Source organism: Chelonia mydas, chromosome 14 (assembly GCF_015237465.2).
Source record: "Chelonia mydas isolate rCheMyd1 chromosome 14, rCheMyd1.pri.v2, whole genome shotgun sequence".
Classification (NCBI taxonomy): Eukaryota; Metazoa; Chordata; order Testudines; family Cheloniidae; genus Chelonia; species Chelonia mydas.
Genome location: NC_051254.2, coordinates 32786033 through 32802845, shown reverse-complemented (window position 1 = coordinate 32802845; position 16813 = coordinate 32786033). Strand labels below are relative to the sequence as shown.

The window sequence follows — 16813 nt, the reverse complement described above, 5'->3', positions numbered from 1 at the left end:
AGGAAAGTGTGGGCCCCTTACTGAAAGAGGGAGGCAACCTAGTGACAGAGGATGTGGAAAAAGCTAATGTACTCAATGCTTTTTTTGCCTCTGTCTTCACGAACAAGGTCAGCTCCCAGACTACTGCACTGGGCAGCTCAGCATGGGGAGGAGGTGGCCAGCCCCCTGTGAAGGAAGAAGTGGTTCGGGACTATTTAGAAAAACTGGACGTGCACAAGTCCATTGGGCCGGATGCGTTGTATCCGAGAGTGCTAAAGGAATTGGCGGATATGATTGCAGAGCCATTGGCCATTATCTTTGAAAACTCATGGCGATCGGGGGAAGTCCCGGAAGATTGGAAAAAGGCTAATGTAGTGCCCATCTTTAAAAAAGGGAAGAAGGAGGATCCTGGGAACTACAGGCCAGTGAGCCTCACCTCAGTCCCCGGAAAAATCATGGAGCATGTCCTCAAGGAATCAATTCTGAAGCACTTAGACGAGAGGAAAGTGATCAGGAACAGTCAGCATGGATTCACCAAGGGAAAGTCATGCCTGACTAATCTAATTGCCTTCTATGATGAGATAACTGGTTCTGTGGATGAAGGGAAAGCAGTGGACGTGTTATTCCTCGACTTTAGCAAAGCTTTTGACACGGTCTCCCACAGTATTCTTGTCAGCAAGTTAAAGAAGTATGGGCTGGATGGATGCACTACAAGGTGGGTAGAAAGTTGGCTAGATTGTCGGGCTCAAAGGGTAGTGATCAATGGCTCCATGTCTAGTTGGCAGCCGGTATCTAGCGGAGTGCCCCAAGGGTCGGTCCTGGGGCCGGTTTTGTTCAATACCTTCATTAATGATCTGGAGGATGGTGTGGATTGCACCCTCAGCAAGTTTGCAGATGACACGAAACTGGGAGGAGTGGTAGATACGCTAGAGGGTAGGGTTAGGATACAGAGGGACCTAGACAAATTGGAGGATTAGGCCAAAAGAAATCTGATGAGGTTCAACAAGGACAAGTGCAGAGTCCTGCACTTAGGACGGAAAAACCCAAGGCACGACTACAGACTAGGGACCGAATGGCTAGGCAGCAGTTCTGCAGAAAAGGACCTAGGGGTGACAGTGGACGAGAAGCTGGATATGAGTCAACAGAATGTGCCCTTGTTGCCAAGAAGGCCAATGGCATTTTGGGGTGTATACGTAGGGGCATTGCCAGCAGATCGAGGGACGTGATCGTTCCCCTCTATTCAACATTGGTGAGGCCTCATCTGGAGTACTGTGTCCAGTTTTGGGCCCCACACTACAAGAAGGATGTGGATAAATTGGAGAGAGTCCAGCGAAGGGCAACAAAAATGATTAGGGGACTGGAACACATGAGTTATGAGGGGAGGCTGAGGGAACTGGGATTGTTTAGTCTGCGGAAGAGAAGAATGAGGGGGGATTTGATAGCTGCTTTTAACTACCTGAAAGGTGGATCCAAAGAGGATGGATCTAGACTGTTCTCAGTGATAGCAGATGACAGGACAAGGAGTAATGGTCTCAAGTTGCAGTGGGGGAGGTTTAGGTTGGATATTAAGAAAACCTTTTTCACTAGGAGGGTGGTGAAACACTGGAATGCGTTACCTAGGGAGGTGGTGGAATCCCCTTCCTTAGAAGTTTTTAAGGTCAGGCTTGACAAAGCCCTGGCTGGGATGATTTAGTTGGGATTGGTCCTGCTCTGGGCAGGGGGTTGGACTAGATAGCCTCCAGAGTTCCCCTCCAACTCTGTTATTCTATGATTCTATGATTCATGAAGTGAGGTCCTTGGTTACTATTTATGACCAAGGGTATACCCCATTTGCTTAGCATTTGGGTCCATAAAGCCAGAGCTGTAGTTTGAGCTGTGTTATTTGTTGTGGGGATTACTTTTACCCATCCTGAAAAATGATCTATGACCACCAAGCAAAAGGGTTTTTTGTTTGTTTGTTTTTTGTTTTGGTAGGAGGTTTTTTTTTTTTAAAAAAAGGTCCAATGTAATTCATTTGTAATTTTTGCCACAGGCCCTTAGTGTTAGGTTGGTGTTTTAGTATTTCCCCCCCAGCTTTTAGGGTTAACTTGGGCATGCACCAAGCATTGTTGACAAAATTTGTTAATATGCATGTTCATTTCTGGCCACCACATGACATCTTTTACTTGTGTTATGTTTTTTAGCCCCAAAATGTCCTTGTTCATGTACAAATGGAATTTTTTTTATGTTGTTCTGGAGGTACCCATCTTTTTGTCTCCTTGTTTTGCTATGATGACATTTTGTTTATTGTTTTTCATTTTCCTTCTACTTCTGTTATTCTTTGTCTCACTTGTTTTCATTTTTGTTCTTCATAGTGTCACGGAGTCACTGGGTGATGCTCTGGAACTACTCCACATGAAGCCAGTCAGGACTCTGCGGGAGCCTCCTCTCTGTGAGCAGACTGTCTCCAGGGTAAGAAGCTTACACAGCTTCGACCTTCCTGGGGCTGACCTCGGAGCATTCAGCATCCCCTTTTCACACCGTGCACTTCCCCCAGCGAGTCCGCATAGGCAGGGCTCCTGGGGAAGCTAGAGGGCCCTGCACCCCAATTCTGCAGTCAGACGTGACTCTCAGCCAGCCAGTAAAACAGAAGGTTTATTAGATGACAGGAACATGGTCTAAAACAGAGCTTATAGGTACAGAGAACAGGACCCCTCAGTCAGGTCCATCTTGGGGGGCAGGGAGGCCAGAGCCCCATCTGGGCCTCCCTCCATTTCCCCATCCAGCTCCAGACTGAAACTCTCCAGCCCCTCCTCTGGCCTTTGTCTCTTTTCCAGGCCAGGAGGCCACCTGATCTCTTTGTTCTCCAATACCTTCAGTTGGCACCTTCTAAGGGAGGGGCCCAGGCCATCAGTCACCAGGAGACAGGGTGTCTGCCATTCTCTGTGCAGACAACATCACACTGACCCTCCAAGGCTCTGCAACAATCACACACCCTTATCCCACCACCTAGATACTTAAGAACTGAGGGATAGCTCAGTGGTTTGAACACTGGCCTGCTAAACCCAAGGTTGAGAGTTCAATCCTTGAGGGGGCTATTTACGGATCTGGGGCAAAAATTGGAGATTGGTCATGCTTTGAGCAGGGGGTAGGACTAGATGACCTCCTGAGGTCCCTTCCAACTCTGATATTCTGTGATTCTGTGAACTGCATAGGGGAAACTGAGGCACCCACACAGTATTCAGAGAAAACATTAAGAACATTCCCACTTTGTCACAATACTGTATGAATGCTTTGTGTTGTTTCAGAAGACTTTGATCAGCTGTATCAGTGTTTGTTTGCAGTTTTTTTGGATTTGCGTCTTTTTTCATATGACATTGAGTTACCACTTCGATGTTACTGTGAACCACAGGAGATGTTGTAGCTGCTGCTTCCTTAGCCATTTCATCCACTTTCGCATTGTAGTATCCTTCCAGAGTAAGTTGTTTAGCATGAGCCTTAACATGCTTGATTTCTGTGGAACCAACCCTTTTCCAAATACTGTCAATAATAGTTTTCCAGTAATCCCAGTATGCAACTTCTTTACCTTCCTGCTGTTCCCATATGGGTGCCCAGGTGCTTACTCCTTGCACAGTCCATTGAGAGTGAGCGCATATGACCACGTCACAGTCCAAGGGAGTTGCTTCGAATGCTAGCTTGACTGCTGCCACTTTGCATTCCTGGGCTGACATTTGTTCACATGGGATCCCCAGTTCTTGTTCTGGAAACGAACAGCTGCTGCTGCACCAACAAGTTGACTTTCCTTGTAATAACTAGATCCATTTATAAACCATACTGTAGCAGGGTGGTTACCCGCTCCGGCCCTGTCAGGGCTGAGGCCAGCCCTGGGAGAGGGCTGGTGCTGTGGGGAAAAGCCCAGCCCGATTAAGGGAGCAGCCGCAGCTGTGGCCAGCTCAATCAGGCCCAGCTGGCCCCTATAAGAGGCTGTGAGCCAGGAGCCCAGTCAGTTTCCCCTTTGCTGGTAGAAGGAGAAGGGCCTGGCTACAAGGTGCTGAGCAGGACAGCTAGATTGGAGCTGGGAGCTCTGGCCTGGAAAGCCTCAGGCTGCAGGCCGGACTAGAGGCTGAATAGGTGCAGGGTTGCAGAGGGGCAGCCCATGGGTAGGCAGAGGCAGCAGGTCCAAAACCCCCTTGCCTGTGATGAGTGGCATATACACTGTAGTCTGGCCCTGATATAAGGGGCTAAGTGGGGACTGGCAGTAGCCCAGACTGAGGTGAGGTGGGGTTAGAGGGTGGCGGTTCCCCTGGGTGGGGAGACCCAGAGTCTGAGAGTGTGGGGGTACTGCCAGGGAGGCAGCACCCCAGAGAAATGGGCACTGGGTCCTGGGAGGGACATGGGGGCCGGCAGTGAGGTGGATCACTGGCCTGCAAAGGGTGTTCCACGCTGAAAAAAACCTAATTCCCAGCGACCAGCAGGAGGTGCCACAGGGGTGAGTCTGAACCTTTACACATACCCACTTGTGATCCAATATTGCCTGTAATAGATCCCCAGCTTCTTGCACAGGCCACTTGTACTATGTCTGTATGGGTATAGGACATTCATGTTGTTTTCCTTCAATTATTAGAGCATATGGAAGTAGTGGAGGTTCCTTTACTTTATTTCCCACAAGCCTGCGGTTCTGTAGAATCAGGGCCCACTTAGCCAAATGATGATCACTTACTTTATTATTAGTCTTTTCTTGCAGAATCAGCTTTACAGGGGTGAGCTGTGGTTACAATAATAGGAGCGTGTCCTGTTATGTATTCCCATTTCTGTAAGGCCCATATAATAGCCAAGCATTCCAGTTGTCAAGGTTCCTTCCCCACTCTGAACTCTAGGGTACAGATGTGGGGACCCGCATGAAAGACCCCCTTAAGCTTATTTTTACAAGCTTAGGTTAAAACTTCCCCAAGGCACAGATTCCTTTCTTGCCTTGGGAACCAGCTTAGGTTAAAACCTGGTACGCTGCCACCACCAAGCGATTTATCAAGGAATCCGGGAAGAGCCCACTTGGAGACATCTTCCCCCAAGCCCTTACACCCCCTTTCCTGGGGAGGCTTGAGAATAAACAAGATGAGCACAAACCAGCCTTGGATTTTTTAGATCCCTAAAAACCCAATCAGATTCTTAAAAAGCAGAACTTTATTAGAAGAACAAAACAAAGATAAAAGAAACACTCTGTAAGATTAGAATGGAAGATAATCTGTCAGGCAGTCAGATTCAAAACCTAGAGAATCCCTCTCAGCAAAACCTTAAGTTACAAAAAGACACAAAAACAGGAATACACATTTCCTCCAGCACAGCGAATTTACAAGCCAAAACGAAAACTTAACACATTTTCTAGCTAGATTACTTACTAACTTTACAGGAGTTGTAGGGCTTCCATCCTTGATCTGTTCCCGGCAAAGGTATCACACAGACAGGCAAAAGCCTTCCCTCCCACCCCCTCCAGATTTGAAAGTATCTTGTCCCCTCATTGGTCATTTTGGGTCAGGTGCCAGTGAGGTTACCTTAGCCTCTTAACCCTTTACAGGTGAAAGCGTTTTGCCTCTGGCCAGGAGGGATTTTATAGCACTGTATACAGAAAGGGGGTTACCCTTCCCTTCAGATTTATGACACTAATCTAATTGCCTTCTATGATGAGATAACTGGCTCAGTGGATGAGGGGAAAGCGGTGGACGTGTTGTTCCTTGACTTTAGCAAAGCTTTTGACACGGTCTCCCACAAGTTAAACTTGCCAGCAAGTTAAAGAAGTATGGGCTGGATGAATGGACTATAAGGTGGATAGAAAGCTGGCTAGATTGTCAGGCTCAACGGGTAGTGATCAATGGCTCCATGTCTAGTTGGAAGCCGGTATCAAGTGGAGTGCCCCAAGGGTCAGTCCTGGAGCCGATTTTGTTCAATATCTTCATAAATGATCTGGAGGATGGTGTGGATTGCACCCTCAGCAAGTTTGCAGATGACACTAAACTGGGAGGAGAGGTAGATACACTGGAGGGTAGGGATAGGATACAGAGGGACCTAGACAAATTAGAGGATTGGGCCAAAAGAAATCTGATGAGGTTCAACAAGGACAAGTGCAGAGTCCTGCACTTAGGACGGAAGGATCCCATGCACCGCTACAGACTAGGGACCGAATGGCTCGGCAGCAGTTCTGCAGAAAAGGACCTAGGGGTTACAGTGGACGAGAAGCTGGATAGGAATCAACAGTGTGCCGTTGTTTCCAAGAAGGCCAATGGCATTTTGGGATGTATACGTAGAGGCATTGCCAGCAGATCGAGGGACGTGATCGTTCCCCTCTATTCAACATTGGTGAGGCCTCATCTGGAGTACTGTGTCCAGTTTTGGGCCCCACGCTACAAGAAGGATGTGGAAAAATTGGAAAGAGTCCAGCGGAGGGCAACAAAAATGATTAGGGGACTGGAACACATGAGTTATGAGGGGAGGCTGAGGGAACTGGGATTGTTTAGTCTACGGAAGAGAAGAGTGAGGGGGGATTTGATAGCTGCTTTCAACTACCTGAAAGGGGGTTCCGAAGAGGATGGATCTAGACTGTTCTCGGTGGTAGCTGATGACAGAACAATGAGTAATGGTCTCAAGTTGCAGTGGGGGAGGTTTAGGTTGGATATTAAGAAAACCTTTTTCACTAGGAGGGTGGTGAAACACTGGAATGCTTTACCTAGGGAGGTGGTGGAATCTCCTTCCTTAGATATTTTTAAGGCCAGGCTTGATAAAGCCCTGGCTGGGATGATTTAGTTGGGGATTGGCCCTGCTTTGAGCAGGGGGTTGGACTAGATGACCTCCTGAGGTCCCTTCCAACCCTGATATTCTATGACACCAGTTCACATGGAGAAAATGTGGACTCATGGGGTGTTAATTTGCAGCTTCCATAAGCGACAGGGCATTGCTTTCCACACGTCTCCTGCAGTAGTACTGCACCTCTAGCTCCCAAGCTGTGTGATACCATTAAGTAAAAAGATTTAGTTGGATCTGGCTCTGCTAATGCTGGTGCAATTGTAACTGCTTCTTTTACCTTTCCGCATGCCTCATCGTGTTCTGGGCCCCAGTCCCCCTGGCAATTTTTTAAACTGGGCACCACAGGGGTCTACAAATTTCAGCAAAATTTGGTATAAAATCCTGACCAAATTCCATAGCTCCTAACAATACTCTAACTGAATGCCCATCCACTGGCTTAGGGAGGGTGCGTAAGATTTTCACTTTTAGTTTACTGATAGTACGATCCTCCTGTCCCAAGATAGTCCCTAAGTATTTAACTTTTTGCTGTGCCTTGTCCCATGATAATTTTAAGCCTGTTTTTTTCACTATTCCCAGGACCAGCTTAGTTCGATGTTTACACTCCTCCTGGGAAACAGCTGTTGTCAGTATGTTATTCACACAAGAAGTAACCCACGGCTCGTTCCAGTCAGGGAGTTGATCCCACGTCCTGGTCACATGTGCATGTGCTCTAGCTGGAGCACCATGGTAACCCATGGGGACACGTTGAAATGTGAACTGCTTGTTCTGGAACGTAAAAGCAAATCGAGACGGACTCTCAGGGGTTAATGGAATAGCAAGGACACAGCTAGCAATATCCAATACAGAGACCCATTTAGCAGGTGAAGCTATTCCAGCCAATACAGCTAGAAGATTAGCGACTATTGGTGCCATCGGGACTGTAGCCGCATTGATTTTCCTATAACTAATCGTGAGGCGCCATCTTCTGTCCGCTTTCCCCACAGGCTAGATCGGAGAATTGTTCGGACTTTGGCACTTCACCACCACTTTTTTTTTTTTTATTTTTTAAATCCTGCAGCAATTGTTTTCCATGCAGAACAGCTTCTGCAGGGTAGGTATATTGAGGAGCTAGTTTTACAAATTTTCGTACTATTTTCACTGCTGCTTGTATGCCCCCACATTCGGATTATTTATTTATTTATTTTGCCCACACCATAGGGAACTCCCAGGTCCATTTATTATCTGGTAGCACCACAGCTGCTATGGCTTTACAAGCTTCTTTCCTTAATGCTCCTGGAATGACCTGCTTACTTACAATCCCTGTCTCCCTTTTCCACAGCCGACTTTCTGCCAGATCAATTATCCATTTTTTCTGCTGTACCACATCTGCACCTAAGACAGCATTTTCAGTCATGCTGTTCCAGACCACTGTGTCTGTCCAAAACTTACTGCATCCTGTCACCCATGACAAAATTTTTTAAATAAAATTCCTTTTACTCCTTTGTCTTGAAAGCCAAATAAAGGAATAATTTGTCCTTTTTCCACACCCTCCTGCACCAATTTAATCAGAGTTGCCTCTGCTCCTGTATCAATTAATGCTAGCAACCATTGTATGTTTCCTTTCACCCCCACCTGCCCCACTTCCCCGTAAGGTCTACCAGTTATGTGGGGCTGCAATTTAGCCACTAACATTCAATCTTGGGGGCAGGGGTTGCTAAGGGCAAGGCAACCCTGCTGAGATGTGGAGCTACTCTGACGGGAAGCTGCCACGTCCATCTGAGCCAATTCCTGGGACAACAAGCCATAGGGGCCTACCAGATCTCCCAGGCCTGTTCCCACAATCTCAACAGGTTGTGGCATAGGCTGTGACTTGTTGCCTGCCAAATCACTCACAGCATTTAACAAAACCTCTGACGTCTGTCCATGTAAACGAACCACATCCGCTCCTTTCTCCTGGAGTAAAGCCCATATCTGTGCTCACACTGATCATCCACTGGACCCTCCGCATCCTCTGTTGGTTCGTCCCACTTCACGTCCCATACCGGTGTGATTAGGACCCTTGTAGGTTGCTCGGTTGCTGTAAGAAACCTCGCTGACTGCCTTCTGGGAGGAGCCACGTCTTCTGCTTACTACCTTTTTTGCTTCTCGGGCCATCTTAATTAATTTAGCCTGATCCAACTCCTTTTGAGATTCTATAAACACCTTAATAGGTTTCCTTAAACCATTATATAACAAATTTGTTACCTGCCCTGCCTTGATATATGCTAGAGAGCCTGCCGACAACAGTCCAGCACAATAAGCCGTAACTGACTCTCCCTCCTCCTGATGCATCAGCAAAACTGCCTTTAACTCAGAAAGGGTTAAGAAATACCGACCTATCATGCGTACCGCAGCCTCTCTGTCCTCTCAATTTGACTCCATCTCAAGCTCTGCTAACCCTGCCACCCCTTCGGTAGGGCCAGCACAAGTTATTACTGTTATTACAAGTTATTACCTGAGGTTTCCCTAGAAACCAACCCAGGGTTACACTTATATTGGTTTTATTAAATGCCACTATTGGATCAAACAGAAAAAGGATGGCGCTTATTCATGCACGCACACATTCACCGCATTCATACCCTCATGCACCCACCCACACACTCACGCAGGCGGAGAGTTCCTGGAGACAGCATAGGAAGCTGGGAAGCTGAAGCCTCGTAGATCTTGTGTGTCTGCCTGCGGTCATGGATCCGGGCCGGCGAGCAGGTCAAGAAGCAGGGGCTTGTGTGCGTGCCTGCTTCCTTTTATTGGAACTGGGCGGCTCCTGTAATGTACACTGAGTTTTCCTTCTGTGTCCGTCACTGAGAAGCGTTCCCAGACCTCGTTCCTTTCATGCATACCAGGTTCTTCTTTTCTTTATAGCACTCTGTGATCGCCTTCTCAGGGCAGATTACATCAGACACAACCGGCTGCTGTCTCCGGGCTCTTTTCTCCTGTCAGTTCCTCTCCACCCAGGCGCACAGACACTCCCTTCTTCACACTCTCCCTGATGGCGTGATGGAATATTGCAACGCTTGGAGGTTTATACAAGTGGTAATTGAAAAGGTTACAAAGCTTGCAAAAGTTGCAAAACTTAAAAGGCTATGTTAACAATAACTAAAGTTACAAAGTTTGCAAAAGGTTACAGAACTTAATGATCATACAAGCCATGACTGAAAAGTTACAGATTTTACAATCACATTCTCCTGGATTGAGCAGAGGCTTTACATAACATTTCCCGCCCCTTGGTCACCCAAATTGTGCTGACCATCCAAAAGGGGGATGGCGTGCCTCTGCTCATCCATGCCAGTGCTTTGATTGCTGGAGCAATTCCGGATTTTCATTACACGTAGCATGTCCACAGTAACAAAAATACATATCAAAATATTGACCAGAGGATGTAACAATGAGTGTCAAAGAGCCATTCTCATGTACTACATTGAGATGAAAATCAGAGCATTCAGTGGGGAGATAAACAATCAGCAAAGAGGTAGTTAGAATCTTGATGTATCGCAGGCTTTTGGACGGAGGTGGCCACCATGGGGACAGGTGTGTGACTGACAATTTGGCAGGAAAGGGAGGGGTCCGGTTAGAGTTACAAAGGACTGTGAGTGTGGTTTGTTGCTGTTCCCTGCCTAATGTGATATCCCCCCTTTCCCCAAATGCCAGACACCGTAATGCTCGCAATGAGACAAGCGCTCCAAGACAAACGTGAGGCATAAAACATGAAACACAGAACATAAGACAATGTAGAAGTTTGTTGCGATGATGCACCATGGTATGTTTCAATTGTTCTTCAGCTGGTACCAGCTCTCTCTGGTGCTCTGAAAAACAGAAGCTGTGAAAAAGACTTAAACATTGTAAACCGTAGGCTATCGTAGAGAGGAACGTGGGGTCGGGGTGGTTCCCCCTACAGGCTTGAGCTGTCCCTGATGGACCCACTTCCCATGGGGGCCTCGGGCAATCTGGAACACTGTGTCACTTCTCTTATTACAAATAGTAAACTGCTGCTCCCACCTTGCCTGGAGGGGCTGAGTGTTCCATTTCATATACATTACCTGAGCACCCACCTGCCAGGCGGGTGGCTTCTGTCGCCCCTTGTCCGTTTTTCCCTGGGCCTGTCCCATTGTTTGCTGTATAAGTTGAACAGCCTGAGAAAGTTCCTCCCGTAGAAGTTTATACCATTGGATCAGTTCCGGACTGGTGGGGTCGGAGGGGGAGGGGACTGATTATGTGATCGCATAAGACGCATTGGTCGTCCAAACATTAATTTGGAAAGGCATCACTGAACTACTGTGCTGGATCTACTCCTTATTACAGCTAACACTAAAGGCAAATGTTTAGTCCAGGCTCCCCCCTCCACCCGCCCTTCTCTGACAAAACTTTAGACAAAGCTGCTTTGATGGTACGATTCATACGCTCCACCTGCCCAGAGCTCTGAGGGTGCCTAGGAATATGCAGCTTCCGCTGTATTCCCAAAGCATCAAACAATGCCTTCCAGACTGCCGACACAAACTGAGGTCCCCTGACTGAATCAATCACCTCTGGAGATCCGTATCTACAAATGATCTCCTTAAACAGAACCGTAGCTGTTTTCTCGGCGCGATGGGTTTTCACGGGGAACGCTTCTACCCATCCCGAAAATGCGTCTACTGTCACCAAAAGCGAGGTACATCCTCCTTCCCCGGGTAGTAACCCTTCAATAAAATCTACCTGTGGGTGAGCCCACGGACCTCCTGGCTCTCGCTGATGACCTAAAGGCAGCTGATCATCAGCTTCCCCTGGTGGGCGTGGGTTAAAAGCAGCACACATAAGACAATTCTGTACCCAGTTGGTCACGTCCTGTCGCTGTCCTGGCCAGCGGGTTATGTCTCCAGCTCATTGCAGAGTCCCTTCCATGCCTTCATGGGCAAGTGCATGGGACCAGCATATAATTTCCTGTCGATCCCACCGTGCCGGTACTACTATGGGGTGGTCCTCCGGATGTCCATCTTGCTTCAACTGCCAATGCAGGGCCCCATGCATGGTGACCACGGCCACCACAGGGGTCCTTGCTAAACCATCCACTTTGTTGTTAAAAAGGGCTTCCACTGACAAGTCTGCACTTTGATGACCTTTAACATATCCTACTAACAATTGATTAGGATTAGTGGTGACCCACTGATGCAGCTCCCTCCAGTCCTTATGATGGACCAACTCCTTCCCGTCAGCACTTCTCCAGTCACTACTGGCCCATTGTGGCATCCATTTAGTCAACCCTCCTAACACATACTGAGAATCTGAAAAGGCCACCGAGGGTCCTAGACGACTCCCAAAGTGTTAAACATTCCACCAGTGCCTTTAATTCAGCCAGCTGTGCTGACCCTGGGGGCCAGACTCGCACTACTAACTTATCTTCCAAATTTATTACTGCCCTTTGTATGTGGTTTCTTTGCTCTTGTACCCAAGCTGCTCCATCTGAAAAATAAATGTTGGCCGGTGCTGTTAGGCTCTGTGCTTGCTCTATTGAAGTTACCCAACCCACCGGCACTGACTTGGTCTCTGGCACAGGGCATCTCATGTTTTGCCCCTTTGGTCTGAAGCAAGACCCCTGGTAGTTGCCCAGCACCTGGGCTATTTTGGTATTGGACCTGTCGATTTACCAAGGCCAGGGTCCACTGAGCCATCCTTGGGTTACTTACTCCTACTTGGTGGGTTTTCCTCACAATATATATTTTAAGGGGGTGTGGGTACTCTGAATAATAACTTGATTATCTCCCACACACCACCGCCCCAGTTCCAGCGTCCGTATTACTGTTAGACATTCCCTTTTGCTCCACTGGTGTTAAAAGGCTTGAATAGAATGTTCTCAGGACTGTTTTCTGCAATGTGTCCGCTTGTAACAACACCACAGCCAACTCCTCAGGACTGGTGGCGACCCTCACATATACGGACTCTCCAACCCGTACGGGTCGCAACGTCACTGCTTGCAAGAAAGATTGCTTCAGCTCACTGAAAGCTGCTTCCTGCTCTGGGCCTCATTGGAACTGGGCCTCCTTCCTCAATAGGCTATAAAGGGGTTTGGTGATACACGCATAGTCCCATATGTGGGCTCTTGCAAAATTAAAACCCCCTAATATGGCCCATAGACCTCTCAAATCTTGGGGGGCTGGTAGATTCTGCAATGCTGACAATCTTTGTTCACTAATAGACCTTCCCATTTCTGATAGGGTAACGCCCAGGTATTGCACCTGTGGTTGTATTAATTGTGCCTTTTCCAGGGACGCCTTCATACCATGCTGTTGAATCAACTCCAGGAATCGTTCAGCCCTCCCTCGGGCATCTGCATTGTCCATTCCCGTTATCAGGATATCGTCCACATAGAAGACCACCCACCCCTTATCCTCTGGAGGGAAGATGCTCTACATTTGGGTCACTACTTTCTGCGCAATAGCGGGGGTGCTGTGAAATCCCTGGGGTACACGGGTAAAGGCAATACTGTTCCCCGTCCACGTGGAATGCTAATCAGTCCTGCGATCCTTGCTCGAGCGGGATGGCAAAGAAACAGTTAGACAAATCCAATACAGAAAATCTTTTAGCTTCTCTTGGTATGTCTTGCAACACCTGGGTCATGTCTGTGACTACTGGTGCCCACTGGGGGGTCATTGCATTGACTCTCCGATAGTCGACAGTCAGTCTCCATGAGACACCATCAGCTTTCCTCACAGGCCATATGGGGGAGTTAAAGGGGGAAGTCGTTCTTTTCACTACTCCTGCCTTTCCAGCTCTCTAACTATCTCTGCTACAGCCCAGCATGCCGCAGTGGGGATAGGATATTGTTTTTGGCGGGGGGGACCGTTGGTCCTTCTATTTCACTGGTTCCCCAGTCCATTTACCACAGTCCAGCTTGTGGGCCGCCCATGCCTGGGGAAAACGCTTCCTCCATTCCTCCTTGCTATCTCCGGTCACTGCCAGCCACTCCCAACATACTACCGTCAGCAATCCGGTATCTCCCTTCCCTACTTCAGGGGTCCAGTCTTTCTTGGGGTCCTCCACAAACCTTGTTAGCACAATCAACCACTATTCCTCCCTCCCGCAAGCAATCTATGCCCAAAATTGGTTATGTAGTTGTGGGGCTATAAATCCAGGGCCATCTTCGGTACTCCCCCTATCTAGCATGAGCCCATAGCTGCCCAAATGGTCACTTTGACGGCTGTGGGATGCCCAGTTTCTCTGTTATTGGGGCAGGAAGAATAAATTGTTATTATCCTGATTATGTGAATCAACTTTGGGTAAGATTCCCCAGCCGGGTGACCAATCATCCCAACACTTGTCCCTGTGCCAAGGTGCCATCAAATCCCTGGATCTCAATGGTTCCCTGGATTGGCACTCCCGGCATGGTGCGGGGAAGCAGTGAGACAGCTGCACCGGTGTCCACCAGCACCACAAAATCTTGTTCAGATGTTTCAGGGCTCTGATATGGCCCCTGCACCCGAAGGTGCACCCTCAACCTTCCTCCCGAATCCACCTGGAGACGTCCCACCAAAGTCCATCCCTGGGTGCTTTCCTCTCCCAGTGGACTCAGGGAGTTGGGGCCCCCTAATCTGAGGTTGCTTTTTTTGGCCCCAATATCACCCCCCTGGCTCTGGGAGCTTCAACCCCAGCTGAATACAGCAGAGTGGTAGGGACTCTGTGGGTTTCCCGTCCCATGGGTCCATGGGTTTCCCCATGTCCTTTAAGGCCATCCACAACTGTATGCGGAGCCATCCACAACTGCATGTATCGGGGGCGCCTGTGTCAAGGCGCTGGGGGTGCTGCTGCAGCGACAGGAGCAGGAGCCCCAGCTCCAGTCTGACCAACCACTCTGGTGGCCTGACACGCCGCTTCCTTAAGGTGTGATATGTCTAGGGGCTCTCCCTGCCTCCACACTCCCATAGCCATCTGAACATCTTTGGGCAACATTGCTGCACTAAGCCTTAATTTGGCCTTTGGAACCACAATCTCGGACAGGGTCCTGGGGATCGCTCTCCCCTGGGCATGGGCCAGACACCGCCCAGTTAACAATCCCGCTAATAACATTCTCTCCACAAAGACATCAGGGGCCTCCCCAGAGTGGGGGAGCCTGCTGCATACTGGTGGTGGCTGACCTTCTGCATTGCCTCTCCTTGAGCCAAATTGCGAACCAGCACAAACGGGGACTGCCACTGTCCAGCTGCCTGCGTCTGCAGTGTGATTCCCATATTGCACCCCGGTATGGTGGATGCCGTCCTCAACAGCTTCCTAACCTCCTCTGGCTTTAACCTCTGATCCTCTATCGCCATCAGAAACTGACACGCCCATTCCGAGAATGTGCTCGACTTGGCTGGCCCTAACCCCTGAGCCAGAGAAGTTATCTCTACAGGGGTCAAGGCTATTTCCTGCATAGTTACCCCAGTTACGGGTCTGGGGCTGCCTCCCTGGGCTGGGGGGCCATGCTGGAAAGTTAACCATTGCACAGCTGCCACTGGGGCTGGCCCAGCTCCTGGCCCATCTGGTGGCCATCCCTGGTCGGGGTTATACCATATTTCCCCATCCCAGTCTCTGGGGTCATATTGGAGCAGCGCCTTTGTCCCCGATCCCAGGGGTCCTGCTGCTCTCCCAACCAGATGGGTCTCCTGCTCTAACACCAACCCCTGCAAACACTCCACCTGGACCTCCAGCTCCTTAGATTGTTCCCTCTCTTCCCCGGCCTGTTCAGCTCTGTCCGTCACTTTGACAGCGGAGATTTCTAGCAGCTGACAACTTGCCCCTGCTGCTTGTGCCTTCCACAGACCCCTTTCCGCTCTTACTCGCCAACTCCTGCTTCACTTGCACAGTTTCAGAATTATAATCAGCTCTAGCAGTTTGCCAAGCACAACAAGTTTGCCACAACAACCATGCTGCCGGCCAATCCTTAGTCTTTGAATCTGGATGATAAAACTCACAGTATTTCTGGTACGTATTTTCTACGTCTACCCCTGATGAAACCGCCCCTGGGACCCAGGAGTCAACACCCTTGGAGCAGGCCCAGAGGAGGAGGAGGGGAAATTTTGCCACCTTCCCCTCTATTGTGGATTCGGGGGGGGGGGCGCTTTCCCTTTCTAATCAGTGGCATCATGCCCAAAATCAGGAGGGGGGAGCACCGTGGTTCCTAGGCTACCCGTACATGCTCTCGACTCTGTGTCACCCCTTTCTTCCAGTGTACCTGGAAGGGGGAGCAGGCGCCTCACATGCTCTCTACTCTGTGTTGCCCCTTTCCACTAGTGTACCCTATCAGTGGTTGCCTGCATTCTCCACCACTAATATTACCTCAATTTCCCTGGAAACCAACCCAGGGTTACACTTATATTGGTTTTATTAAATGCTGCTATTGGATCAAACAGAAAAGGGATGGTGCTTATTCATGCATGCACACATTCCCCGCGTTCATACCCTCATGCACCCACACACTCACGCAGGCGGAGAGTTACTGGAGACAGCATAGGAAGCTGGGAAGCCGAAGCCTCGTAGATCTTGTGTGTCCGCCTGTGGCCACGGATCCAGGCTGGCGAGCAGTTCAAGAAGCAGGGGCTTGTGTGAATGCCTGCTTCCTTTTATTGGAACTGGGCAGCTCCTGTAATGTACACTGAGTTTTCCTTCTGCGTCCCTCACCGAGAAGCATTCCCAGACCTCGTTTTCTGCGGAAAAGGACCTAGGGGTTACAGTGGACGAGAAGCTGGATATGAGTCAGCAGTGTGCGCTTGTTGCCAAGAAGGCCAATGGCATTTTGGGATGTATAAGTAGGGGCATAGCGAGCAGATCGAGGGACGTGATCGTTCCCCTCTATTCGACATTGGTGAGGCCTCATCTGGAGTACTGTGTCCAGTTTTGGGCCCCACACTACAAGAAGGATGTGGATAAATTGGAGAGAGTCCAGCGAAGGGCAACAAAAATGATTAGGGGTCTGGAACACATGACTTATGAGGAGAGGCTGAGGGAACTGGGATTGTTTAGTCTGCAGAAGAGAAGAATGAGGGGGGATTTGATAGCTGCTTTCAACTACCTGAGAGGTGGTTCCAGAGAGGAT

The 16813-nt window shown here is 49.0% G+C and overlaps 2 protein-coding genes across 3 annotated transcripts in view; both read right to left on the bottom strand.

Annotated features, from left to right (window-relative positions):
- LOC102945825 (zinc finger protein 436) overlaps window positions 1-16813 on the bottom strand; it is a 1196575-nt gene that overhangs the window by 40655 nt on the left and 1139107 nt on the right. The window lies entirely within an intron of this gene.
- Window positions 16198-16813, bottom strand: part of LOC102941080 (butyrophilin subfamily 3 member A2-like) — a 21705-nt gene continuing 21089 nt past the window's right edge. The window contains exon 6 of the mRNA XM_043528512.1: window positions 16198-16424. Coding sequence (XP_043384447.1) covers window positions 16198-16424 — 227 coding nt within the window. The remainder of the gene's footprint in view (window positions 16425-16813) is intronic.